Here is a 12,877-nt window from a genome sequence, read left to right on the forward strand (position 1 = left end):
GAATCGTAGGGTATGGTATGGTATGGCATTATTTACTTTCTGCTAATTCGCTGTGACCATTTATTAATGCCGTTCAATGTTGGTTTCTGATGATATTGGCAGTTTATTGTTCCCGCTGTAGCTGTAAATAGTGAATAATAATAATCACTCTTTAACATATTTTTATCATTGTTTGTACGAAGTAGAAAAGTAGCATTTTAATAGAAGGACCATTTAAAAACAAAGAATAAAGTCTAATGATAAAAATTTTAGATCAAATGTTACATAATGTAAAAAAAATAGAGTTCAATGAAATTAATATTATCCAGTAATCATAATTTCAGTGAATGACGAAACTTCAAACAGACACAATAAAATTTTGGAATATTACCATTTTTTATGTTACGTCAGTACTATTACAGTTACGTAATCCTAAATGGAATATTTGAACCAATGAAATGAAAAAATATTACAGCTAATCACAAGGGAAAGATTTGAATCAATGAGCAATTAGACAAGGAAAACCCATAAGACAACGACTTTGCGGCCCAAAAAAATTGCGCGCTCAACGACCAATAAGAGTAGAGTGGGACAGGGTTGGCCCATCCCCCTCCAAAATTCTTTCGTAACAGCAGTATTGCTATCCTCATTGGACAGAAAGAAATGTAGAAATGCTAGCCAATGATTCCATTGGCATGGATTGAGGGTGAGCAAAGACTTTTGTATGTGGTGTACATGCTGTGATTATTATCAGGCCTGAAAAGATGAAACTGCAGCCAGCGGCGGGGCAGAATAGACGTGAAACACTTTAAAAACAGAAGTACTGCACAGTTTAAATGGTATACATTTTTATCGAATAAAGTGGTCAATTTCTAGGACAGGTCGTTTTCTGTAATAGTAAAGAAGGGCAGGAAACCTTGAACAGGCTTGATTAACAAAAGTGAGGACATTGTCAAGCTTATTGCATTATTTCCTGTTCTCCCAACACACGGTCTGTCCCCGGCATACTGAACAACTGGCCGAATAAGTTGGCGAGTTTTGACGTTGGACAACGCCCCGGACTGATGCTGCTGCGCGTCACGTCCATGCGCTGGATGCTCCAGGAGATGGATGGTCGCAACGCAAAATTTTTCACGATTACGACAGAGATTGCAATTGAAAAATGCATAATGATGCCTGATGATGACCAGACAGAATGAGAAAATTACTGTTCCGTACGGAACGTCACCGACCCCGTCGGCGTGACCCCACCCGCGCTGATGGTGCCCAACGGTCGCGGACGGAGGAAGACCAATACCCGCGCACCGTTGGACAGATCGTTATCTCGGCTTTGGCGGCCCCGGTACGGGGTCGGAAAGACCCCTGTGCTGACGTTGATGGATGACCGTTGCGCGCCTGACGACGGCTGTTTACGCCATTGCGCCAGTTGTGCGTCAATAAAGTATTTGAAGAAGCCGCCAGATGGACGAGCACGCCAAATGACCATCGCTAGATCCAAGAGGCCGAAAGCATAACAGCTAAACCGGAAGTCGACGGTGATTTAGATCAGCTCCATAGATAGCCAGCTCCCTGCTTTGAGTGAGCCGCTCATTGGCTGCCCGAGCTCTATATATTTGGCTACAAACGCGCGCCGAAAAAGATAATCCGGTGGAAGTTGCCGAAGTTAGTCGAACTCATTGTTTTGCGTAACTATCGATTCTCGTGCTGTCTTTTGGTCCTGTTGTATCTATTGATTATCCGTTCGCTCCTGTCGACGGAGTACGTCCATCTGATTATTCGTAGTCGAATAAAACGAACGTATATTCGTTTGTGTGTTTTGATCTGCTTGCATTTTTACCTTACGCGACCTTCTTCTTGACTTCCCACATTCGGTTGGCCAAGGAGAATCTACATCATACAGTCCACTCTCATTTGCCTGACGAACGAACGTCTGGCAACTTGTACTTGAGCATCGCAGGCGTACAGAACCCTCCTACGGTTCTTACAATTACAATCTACTGCTACTTACGCATCACTAGACGAATTCGTCATCTGCGATTCTCTTTTATACGGATAAAATTTTGTATATTTTTTCTTATATTAATTTTTAACAAATAAATATTTTTACATTCAAATGAACTTATTTCTCAAAATGCTACAATAATGTAATGATTAAAAAGAACTAATTTACTGTATACAGGAGAGTTTGTGCTGACTTAAAGGAGAAAGAACATGTTGATGCAACAATTAACTAGAAGTTAGTTTTTATTTTTTAGCATGAAGATTATGAATTCAAATAAATAAATGTTTTATACAATTTAGACATGAGTTACAGAGCAAGAATGCGTTTATTTAATAAACAACATCCAGTTTGGTTTGTTAAATGTATGAGAAGGATAAAAAAACTGAAACCTGAAACCTTTTTTGAAGAATATTTAGGCATGAAATATTCGGATCCACGTTCATATTCAGAATTTAAGAAGTAAATGTAAATCGAACTTTTCATTTCCGTTAAAATAATGCATTTATCAATTTCAGAAAACTGTCCAACCTTCAGTTTATTGAAGGTCAGGCAGTGTGTGGTATTCAAAACGTGAAACGAATTTTGCTTTCCGACAGCATTCAAGTGAATCAGCTGTATCTTGCCTTAAAATGTAATTCGGAACAGAATCCCAACGAAGCAGCCATAAATGAATTGATTGCTTTGGCTAAACGACAGCTCATTGAAATACATGTCCTCTCAAGCGGTATGATAACTAAGATTTCTGGCAGTGCAGATCATGAGGTAATTATACTATACGCCATTTGTGGCAAATTTTGTTACCTGAACTGTAGTAAATAAAATAGAAATTTACTTCAAAACAGCTGCATTATTTTGTTTGCATCACTAATTACATTTTCCAATTTTAGGGAGTTTGTGCAGATGTAACTATGCTTCCAGCAAGAGATGGGGTCACTTTACAAAGTGAGACTGCTTCGTGATCATTTTGCTTATTGTAATTCAGTTATTACTTTTTAAATCCATTTTTATAAGTTACTGTAAATAATGTATTGTAATATAAGCAATAAAATGCTGTGCTGTAATGGATGTTACGGTTGAAAACAAATAACTTATAATATGGTGTCTGCTAATGATTTTTAGATTGTTAAATTTCGTAACGACTGTGATTGAAAATGTTATCGCTGGAATCATGGAAAACCTTTTACCTTCGCTGCATAAATACAAATAGAGTGCTGCAGCAAAGTGAAATTCATTGTTGCACAATAAAAGGAAAGACATGTTACACAATAATGACCTTGATATATATATATATGTATATGTATATGTTAATTTAATGACAGGATTGTTATTGTCTGTTAAACTGGTAATGTAAAAAAGAATGCATATTGTGTTAGCTTTATAAAATGTTTTAGTGAAAAATGTAAATTGATGCTTTCCCATTCATTGTTTTATTTATTTGAAAAAGAATTATCAAATAAATGCGTATGATTTAATTAATTAATTTCATACATTAAGTGATGAAAGTACTACTTAATTTCAAAAATAATAAACATAATTTTTTATAGTGCTATTAAAATAAATTAAGTATTAAAGTTATTTACTGTACAGTGCAAATGATTTTATTTACGGTAACTTGATTTTCATTGACTGTAGTACAAAACGCTAATGAAATAATGTACATGCAGAACATTTGGGAATTATATTTTATTTTATAATATTACTATTGTATTTTTTGTTGAATCCTACGACTAATTAATTATGGTAAGGACTCATATATTTGAATATGCACAATACTGTAATTTTATTCTATTGGAGTGTTTGTTTTGTTTCATTTGCATTTGCTAAGGCTGTTTGTTAATGTTGACTTTATGCAATCCACTTAATATGTGAATAATTTACTTTTCAGTGTTTTAATCTATCTTTTTAAAATGTTTGTTTAACAAAGAATTGGTTGGCAAAATTTGTTTATACTTATTTTTAGTTTGTTTACAGTTTTTCGACGTTAATCCATCTTATTAAAGTATTTTGTTGTTGTTTGTATTTTTTAAATAATGCTTACTTGGCTTTAAAATTATGAATGATTTTATTGCAAAACCTTTATTAAAGCTTGAGTTTAAAATTTGTATTAGAAACAGAGAAATCATATATATATATATATATATATATATGTTCGAAACTTGCATCTTTTCAAGTTTTGCAGCATTTAACGGCATTGACAGTTGTGACATTTATATATTTACTATTTATTCAGAAATGCAGAAATTGTTTCAATTGTTATTCTCTTTAATTTTAGCAGAGAATGATAACAAAAATAATATAATTTCAGAATAATGTAAAAGATTAACGATTGATGCACTTTTTTGGCAAAGCCCATGTTGTCAGTAGTTTGTTTGTGAATTGTTTGGCTTTTATTAGTTTATGCATTTGATGAAAATGTTAACAAATTCTAAGAAAATAAGAACAATATATATATATATGACGTGTATTACTTTTTGTAATGATTATTTTTTTGAAATTAAAATTCGTTTTTTAGTTGGTGCTGGTGCTTGGCGATGCGCATATTCCTCATCGATGCGCTGCATTGCCAAAACAGTTTCGCAGAATGTTGCTGCCGAACAAAATTCAACACATTCTCTGTACTGGAAATTTGTGTACAAAAGAGCAGTTTGATTTTTTGAAAAGTTTAGCCAGCGACGTGCATGTTGTGAAAGGTGACTTCGACGAGGTGAACTAAGATGCATGCACACAGCTTGTTTGTTGTTCACTGTAATATTTTTCAATTGTTAAAATTTTCATTGATCAGGACTCTGATAATCAAGAGACGAAAGTTGTAACCGTTGGACAGTTCCGTATTGGCCTTTGCCATGGTCATCAGCTGGTTCCGTGGGGTGATTTTCAAGTGATTGAGATGCTCAGGAGAAAATTAAACGTTGATATCATGATCACCGGCAATACTCACAAATTGGAAACTTACGAACGCGACGGTATATATTACATAAATCCTGGTTCCATAACTGGCGCATTCACTCCGTTAGAGCCGTAAGTTTTATTTGCAATTTTTATTCATATCAGATCACAGTAGTGCACGTTTTGTAGAAATGTGACGCCATCGTTCGTTTTACTTGACGTTCAACAGGCTATCGTTACAATTTACATTTACAAACTGATAAATGACGAAGTTAAAGTTGAAAAAACGCAATACAAAAAGACGTGAAAAATTTTCCTTTCCATTTAACGATAAGCTAACTTTTGGCATTTATTGTGCAATTTTTCTGATAATTTTTCAATAAAAAAGATCGTGGAGAAAATTCAAGAATTTGATCTTTTTTCAATATGAAACAAAAAAATATGACTTCTTCAATTCACTTTAAAATGAAAAAAAGAAAAATCAATTTTATTAGGCAAAAATGAATTTCAAGAATATTTTCAAACAAACAGCATGTAATTAAACCGGCACAGTAAACATATAATAAACGTGAGGCGAATTATTTGATATTGCTATTACAAACACCACCGAACAGGATGAAGTGATTCAAAGGTATGGGAAAAATTTCTTCAATCACGACGACAACTTCTTTTAATATTTGTTAATTAATAACAGAAAGAAACAAATATATAAATATGATTAAAAAATTGATTTAAGCTTGCAAAATTGTCACAAATGCTTGATTGATGCTATCAACCACGACGGTGTTCCGTGATTTCAGCGACAGCTAAAGTTTATCAAAAAGAAAAAGCTGCACAATTAATTCAATTTATTTCATTTAAAAAACAAACTTCACTTACGGTCATTGAAGAATTATTCGGTTGTAACTTCAATTCGGATAGCACCCATATGCCGTTGGTTAATTTCATCGAATGGTACAAAAGTTCTTGACTTTCAACATTTCTTCTGGCCACTGTGTAGACGTTGTTCTGTTCCAATTTTGTACATATGCCATCTGAAAATAAATCGACATTTTACAAAAGTCGAATAAGAAACATTTCACGCCTACCTGGAGAAAGTGCTTTAACATTTTCTATATTGTATTGTACTTCATTTTCTGCAGGTATATCTTTCCAAGCTTGCAAAAATAATCTTTTATCCATTTGGCCATCATCCGCAAACAGTACATAAATTGGTATGATACAGGAAAAATAAAAAATATCTATATCATTCTTGACGGCAATCTGTAAAATAATAAATTTTTCTTTTTAGTAACGCGTACATTAAGATGCGTATTAAATATTAAAAAAAAAAATATATATATACTTGCAGAACCATCAATGGATCCATTTTTTGAACTGGACCACTACAGTTTAACAATAAACTGGTGTTTACACTTTGATTCGGAAATAAAGGACTCTGTACTTGCAGTGGTTCAGCTGGAGCCAAGCCAAAGCTAATTTTTTTAAAAAAGAATATTTAAATAAACTGTAATTAAAAACGAACGCTTACCTATTTTTGTTGAATTGTATGGCAAAGCCCCTCAACGGTTGCATTGATCGATTGGTAAATGTCAAATCCATGTAAATCTTTTGATTTCGCCTGGCAAAAGTGCCACTAATTTCCATACCTTTACCACTTGTTGCCATAAGCCATACCTGAACAATGAATAATTCAAAAAATAACAACAAAACAACAACAACACTCGGGTTGGTTCACTTGTTTCGGCGCAACGTGAGAACTGCTTGTCAAAGGTTGGCCAAAAATGTCGCCTAATATACCATGGAAACCAGATGAAGAATTGCTTTCCAACCCTGGCGGAGCTAAATTTGAAGCTGCTGCTGTTGGAGCCGTTGGTGCGAAATTATTCACCGAACCAAGCTAAAGAATAATCAAATGAATCATCATACATCAAGAACAAAAAATCAAATGAAACAAGATGATGAAGAAAACAACTCACCAGACCATCGGAACCAAGTCCAAGCAAATCGTCCAGTGCATTGGACATTGGTGCTTGCCCATAGCCGGATTGATATTGCGGTTCCGCAGAGCCGCTCAGATCCAAATTAAGTAGATCCGCGACGAGCGAATCCTGCGCCGGTATAACACGAGGCTTGTCGTCAAGTTGGTCGATAAGCATGTTCGGGGTAGCATTTGCTCCCATTCCATCGCTAAACGCAAATAATGAACAAACCATACGCGCGTCGATTAAAAAGTTGAAATAAAATTTGCAAAAGCAAACGCGCTTACACAGCTTGCCCTGATGTAGCTCTACGAGACACTTGATTGCTGTCCAGAAACACCGCTGGCGGTTTGTGATAAACAGAAGCCAACGAGCCTATGTGACAGATCAGTTCGTCAAGCAGTGTCGGTTCTAATAAATCGGTCTCTTCAGATATGAGTGGCTTTTCAGACAAGACCACCTCCTTTGCTGTGACAGGGTCGGCTGACAACAATCTCCAATAAATGTAACCTCGATCACGCAAGTCTGGATTATCACTATCCTGAAATCAAAGCAAACAAAAAAACAGCATTTATTTCATTTAAAATATTTTTACGAAAAATTAGAAAATAATTTACCTGTGTAGCAAGACTGAGAACACGTTGAACAAGCTGCTGAGTATCGGCTGGTCGTTTCAAGAATAGTTTCACAATAGCCGTTAAAAGTTGCAATTGGACTTGAGTATTTTCATCGGCAAAACCTTCCAAAAACGATTCCAACAGCTCGTCCGCATTGTCGATTCGTTCCGCATATTCGCCAATTATCCATATCATCGAGGCCCTTCATTTCAAAAATATTTTCTCTCCATTAATAAAAAGCAAAACAACTGCCTAAAATACTGTAATCAAATACTTCGCTTCCGGCTCGTCGAGAGTATCCAAATTTTCGCACAATGTCGAAATGATGCTTTCATATTTGTTCGGATATTTTCTAAATATATCCTGCAGAAAGACATAAATGAAATTGACACCAGACAAATAAATAGATTATAAATAAATTATTATTGAAGAATTTTTGTTATTTAAAAAATAATTGTAGAAAAAAAATGTCCAACTTTTATAACTACAACTGCTTCTTGAACAACATAGTTGACTTTAGTTTGAATCAAATCAAGCAAAGTCTGCACACAACGCTCGGCCGACGTTTCCACTTTAATTGCGCAACGTCCAATGGCACGAACCGACTTGCGTACAAAGTCTACATCTACTTCAGTTGCGTATCTACAATAAACAAAAATTGCACATTTGCATAAGGAAAAATAAATTGAATGGAAAAATCTTGAACATACTCTTTCAATTCTGCCAACACTTGGGCAATATTTGCGTGCGATGCTAAACGAATCATGATGTCCAACTTTTCCATTTTTACATAAATTGGATCGTTGTATTTAACAAAAAATACTTTCATCTCATGTTTCAAAATATCAGGCCTACGTGAATGCATGAAAGAACTTTTATAGCATTTTCAAAATTTGTTAAAATAAACAACAACAACAACAAATACCTCTTCTGTACGATCAAATTAATATTCCGTAAAGCGACGTATTGTATTTCAGGCTCGGCGGATAGAAGTGTCACAAGCGGTGGAGCCATCTTTTTCACCAGCATATTTACAAAATCAGTGTCGGAAACGATTGCTTTCAAAAATTTCATAAGTACCTGGTTTATAATAATTACACTGAATAATACATTACAATCATAAATAATAAAATGTATTTCACACTTTAACAGCAGACAACACTACAGCAGCGTTGGCGTGCGCGAGTCTTGGACAGACCCGTTCGCAAATGCTAAAACCAACAGTTGAATAATTAACAGAAACAAGAATATTTTAAAAATAAACACCTCTGAGCCTCTCTTTCGTCTTTTGGAATATAATTTGCCAAAGAATCCAAAATAAATACCTGGCCCCACCTGAAATCAGAACATCAATTATTGTAAATTAAATGCATATGTACATCGAAATCTGCATACTCTGTGCATTCATTTAAGGCGGTCAGTAATTTGTTCACCGTTTGTGAATTCATTTCCATCAACGGTTTCGGACTCATTTCATTGATTTCAGTCAACGCTGCCACTGCATTAGCGACCACCTATTGATACCAAACGCTCTCAGAAAATATCTCGGTGATTCAAAAGGATAAAGATAAAATTTTCTTATACCATTGGATTGGAATCGGACATCAGCTCTTTTAATTGATCAAGAAAACCCTGATCTTCGACAAGTTCAGCGTTGATGTCGTACAATTTGACAACACAAACTGCAGCGGTTTTTCGTACATATGGATCTTCATCTTTCAAACATTTGCGCAAAGGATCACACAAATATTCTGTAATTTTATCCACTCGAATGCATCCCATTGTTCGAACTGCAAGTGCTCGAATCAATGGATTCGGATCTTCGCAATCCTGTTTTAAAGGTACACTTTATCAAATAAGTATAATAATAATATAAAAAATAGCAAATATTTCTGCTTGGACATTAATCCACGTGCAAAATAAAACAATACATTTGTTGATACATATGAACTACTTGCTTGAAATTGTGGTGCAAATTATACATATATATATATACTGCAAAAAATGTAAGATCACTTTTATTTCAAAAATAAATTACTGATTTTCAAAAAAATCAAATACAATATAAAGTTTCACTTACAAAAGATTCAATTTACATTTATTTGAAATTGAAAAACAGCCATTTCAAATGAGCAACTCATGCGCAGTGCAGAAAAAATTTGCCCTTCACTATTGCACAGTTTATAGGTATGAATAAAGTGAAAAACAAATAAAAGAGCACTTTTCACTCACTTTTACAAAAGTATTCACTGCCATAATAGCTAAATCGGGTTGTGTCTTAGCGTAGTTCATCAAATACAGATAAACGAGCTTTTTCAGTTCCAAATTATCCGTCTGCATGCAGTTCACTACATCAGGGAATAGTGCACTGAAAATGAAATAAATGCATACAAATAATCGCTTTGCAAAAAAATCATTATTATTTTCATCACCTGACATCCTTTCCAACAGTCATGCTGGCTATTACTTTTTTTACAGCTTCTTTCTTCTTTTCTTTTCTATCACTATTCAGCTCGCTCTTCAGTTCAAATATTTCTCCTGAACATTATACAGAAGTAATTAATTAATCAATATACGCAAAATAACCAATAATTCGACAAACCTTTTTTTGTGGTGGTAAAATACTTTGAATCACTCATCTTCCAGAGTTTAAAATAAAAATCTAAAGCAACGTGATATTAATAAATGAACAAACATCTATTTTACAATTCAATATTACAATATTTAGAAGAATATATAAAATTATGAAACAAAAATTAAACACTTGAGAAGTCGCGTCATTTTAATAATAATCAGCAGTATACCTATGGAAACTTTAAAAAATCTCATTCTATTAATTAAAAAGTATAATTATGGTATAAGATATAAAGTAAAAGTTTACTTATCAAGTAACGTATACCAAAAATTGCCCTCAAAATGAGATGTTTCATCGAAAAGTATAAGAAACAGTTGAAAAATTATTCAAACATCATAATAAATTTCCATTATTTCAAAATAAAAAATCTTCTCAAAGCTGCAGAATTCTAAATATTCTACTACTTTACATAATTAAAAATGTTTAAAATAAAACATAAAATATGGGCTCATTCTTGTACTGTTGAAAATTTCATTACCTCAAGGAAGTATGTTTAAAAACTTTATGCACGAATAAAACTGATAATAGAAAAAACAGATGACCTAAACCAACGAGCTAAAACCTATTCAACCAATAGCCAAATTATTGATGTGTTACAGTTTTTATTGTGCAGGTTTGCTTTTCTGAAGTGACCTACTGTAACAATGATGATGAGTTTGGATAATATTATTAATGAACAAAAAACGGGTTTCATCTTTACAAGTAATAAAAAGATCAAGACATTGCATTACAGCTAGTCATTTTTTACATTTTACAGATAATTTTCCTTTAAACTGCATATTTCAGAATGAACTAGTCTGGCTATTTTAAATAGTTGACATAATTGTAGAGAATATTTTAAAACTTTTTTTTCAAATAATAAAATAAAAAGAAAACTCTACAAGGAATTTTAAAAGTATTAATTTTGTGCAATCATTAAAATTTCTTTATTTTGGAATCAGAAATGTATCTTTGTTAATGACGTTTCAGCTGTAAATTATTAAACATGCTTGAAAATTTGAATATAATCCTTATTTATTAGTATAATTTTAAATGTCTTATAAAAATATTTGCATATAAAAAACGCTGTAGCAAAACAATGATAAACCTGAATTCTTAAAACATACTGTAAACAATGATGGATGAAGTGTTTTGTCTTTTGTAAGTTGCTTGTTTTGCAGAGATGGAGTATCAGCATATGAGCAATGGTGATTGTGTCAATCATGAACATTTACCGAATTCTCTGTTGATTGATGTGATAAATGAAAATTCTGCTGGGAAAGAAGTCTACTTGGAAAGATTTGTAAGTTTGCCTAGCACAAACACTACGGTTATGAACTTTTAATATAATTGTTTGCATAAAGTAATTTATTATTATTTCTGCAAAAGTAGTGAAACTTATTCAGGTTGATGAACTTTTTGCAAAATAATAAAAAGCTTTTAGGATTTGGAAGAGTACATCAAGGTGTACAGCGGTTATGCAGAATTGCATCGACTTTTGTTTATTGCAAACCGATGTCCATCTTCACGTGCTCAAGCGCTGCTGTTGGCTTTGCAGAAGGTCAAACTTACCAGTAACTATCATTTGTACAGCGTAATTCATGGGAAACTTACTGAACTGAGCAAGAAAAGGTGTTTCATTTTTTGTTTACTTTTTAAACAATTATTAATAGCATGTATTCTAGGAGCTTTTTGGGCGAAACGGCCATAACTGTCCCACCATTTGATGCTGATTGGTTTGAGGTTCAGAAGCGAAAAGCGAAAGCAAAATTTGAAAAACTTGACCAAGAATTGAACGTTTATCGTTGCAATAGTATTAAAGAAAGCATTCGGTAATTTCTTTCAAACCCTTTTATTAATGATATTGGTAAGTTTTCGATTCATTCAGACGTGGTTTTCTATATCTTGGCGAGCATCATTTGGAAATGGGAGAATTGGGTAAAGCTTACAAATGTGCTTCTAAAGCAATACAGCATTGTTGTGACAAAACGACAATGCTGTCAGCGCAGCTGACTTTTATCAAAGTAAGTGTTGGATTTTAAAATTACATCCTTTTGTGATGAAATACTTACAGTTATGCATATACACACAACGCTGGTCTGAGGTAATTTCCGTCAGCGAAGCTGCTATTGCAACAATTGAAAGTGAGGTAAAAAAAATTTTGACATTTTTGAATAACTTAAGGTATTTAAAAAAACATAAAGCATTTGGTGCGGTATTTTACTTAATTCCTGATTTAATAATTTATGAAAAGTTCATTATTCTTATTATTATTATTTTGAATATTTCGTTCAATTTTAGAATGAAAGGTCAAGAAGTTTGATGCCTTACCTGGGCAAATTGTACGCAGCGAAAGGAATAGCATATTTGTGTGAAGGGGAATTCAAGAAATCAGCACATGCTTTTTTGAAAGTGGACATTGAAAACTTTTTATTTCCCGAAGTATGGTCGAACAGTTTTTGAATTTTGAAATGAAATAATATTTGTGAATAATAATTTAAAATTATTGAACTAATTTTTATTTGTTTATTTTTTATGTTATCTCAACTGAACATATTGCTCTGTATTGTGGAATTTGTGCATTGGCCACTTTTGAACGCGCGAGTTTGAAGAATGACGTTTTGAAGGAGAAAATGGCTTCCAAATGTGACGCCGAGCAGCTGGAAGAAATATCAAAGTTTTCTTTAATTTTTGTTTAAAAAATAAGCAAAATTTAATGAAAAATAAACTTTGATTTTAGAGAACGGAAATTGATGGAAGAGAACTTGATTGTTCGGAAATTCTGCAACCATACATA

The 12,877-nt window shown here is 33.4% G+C and overlaps 3 protein-coding genes across 3 annotated transcripts; 2 read left to right on the forward strand and 1 right to left on the reverse strand.

Moving 5' to 3' along the window:
* Positions 1-1,174: 1,174 nt before the first annotated feature.
* On the forward strand, positions 1,175-5,174 carry Tsp_08917 (vacuolar protein sorting-associated protein 29). Its single transcript, XM_003382012.1, has 5 exons — positions 1,175-1,321; positions 2,516-2,743; positions 4,494-4,685; positions 4,764-4,999; positions 5,057-5,174. The coding sequence occupies exons 1-5, from the start codon at positions 1,175-1,177 to the stop codon at positions 5,172-5,174; spliced, it is 921 nt and encodes a 306-aa protein (XP_003382060.1).
* A 424-nt stretch (positions 5,175-5,598) lies between these two features.
* On the reverse strand, positions 5,599-10,105 carry Tsp_08918 (putative HEAT repeat-containing domain protein). Its single transcript, XM_003382013.1, has 15 exons — positions 10,069-10,105; positions 9,899-10,004; positions 9,699-9,834; positions 9,051-9,296; positions 8,392-8,546; positions 8,177-8,317; positions 7,943-8,108; positions 7,741-7,829; positions 7,467-7,668; positions 7,137-7,390; positions 6,847-7,057; positions 6,606-6,767; positions 5,956-6,130; positions 5,747-5,901; positions 5,599-5,673 (listed from the first exon to the last, which is right to left on the reverse strand). The coding sequence occupies exons 1-15, from the start codon at positions 10,103-10,105 to the stop codon at positions 5,599-5,601; spliced, it is 2,310 nt and encodes a 769-aa protein (XP_003382061.1).
* Positions 10,106-11,263: 1,158 nt separating this feature from the next.
* Tsp_08919 (COP9 signalosome complex subunit 1) lies at positions 11,264-12,543 on the forward strand. The gene is made up of 6 exons (XM_003382014.1): positions 11,264-11,383; positions 11,525-11,712; positions 11,766-11,912; positions 11,969-12,104; positions 12,155-12,229; positions 12,382-12,543. Exons 1-6 carry the CDS (start codon positions 11,264-11,266, stop codon positions 12,541-12,543), a joined length of 828 nt encoding a protein of 275 aa, XP_003382062.1.
* Positions 12,544-12,877: the final 334 nt, after the last annotated feature.

The sequence above is a fragment of the Trichinella spiralis genome, assembly GCF_000181795.1.
Source record: "Trichinella spiralis strain ISS 195 chromosome Unknown Scfld1, whole genome shotgun sequence".
In the NCBI taxonomy this organism is placed as follows: Eukaryota; Metazoa; Nematoda; class Enoplea; order Trichinellida; family Trichinellidae; genus Trichinella; species Trichinella spiralis.

Bases quoted from the DNA above. Each gene is read 5' to 3' on its own strand.
- Tsp_08917 (XM_003382012.1), top strand. From the start codon at position 1,175: ATGAGAAAATTACTGTTCCGTACGGAACGTCACCGACCCCGTCGGCGT. The intron at 1,322-2,515 runs GTACGGGGTCGG...TCCAACCTTCAG, and splicing joins TCTCGGCTTTGGCGGCCCCG to TTTATTGAAGGTCAGGCAGT. The intron at 2,744-4,493 runs GTAATTATACTA...TTCGTTTTTTAG, and splicing joins CTGGCAGTGCAGATCATGAG to TTGGTGCTGGTGCTTGGCGA.
- Tsp_08919 (XM_003382014.1), top strand. From the start codon at position 11,264: ATGGAGTATCAGCATATGAGCAATGGTGATTGTGTCAATCATGAACAT. The intron at 12,105-12,154 runs GTAAGTGTTGGA...AAATACTTACAG, and splicing joins CGCAGCTGACTTTTATCAAA to TTATGCATATACACACAACG. The intron at 12,230-12,381 runs GTAAAAAAAATT...GTTCAATTTTAG, and splicing joins TTGCAACAATTGAAAGTGAG to AATGAAAGGTCAAGAAGTTT.
- Tsp_08918 (XM_003382013.1), bottom strand. From the start codon at position 10,105: ATGAGTGATTCAAAGTATTTTACCACCACAAAAAAAG. The intron at 9,297-9,698 runs GTGAGTGAAAAG...CCTTTAAAACAG, and splicing joins CAGTGAATACTTTTGTAAAA to GATTGCGAAGATCCGAATCC. The intron at 5,674-5,746 runs GTAAGTGAAGTT...GATAAACTTTAG, and splicing joins CGAATAATTCTTCAATGACC to CTGTCGCTGAAATCACGGAA.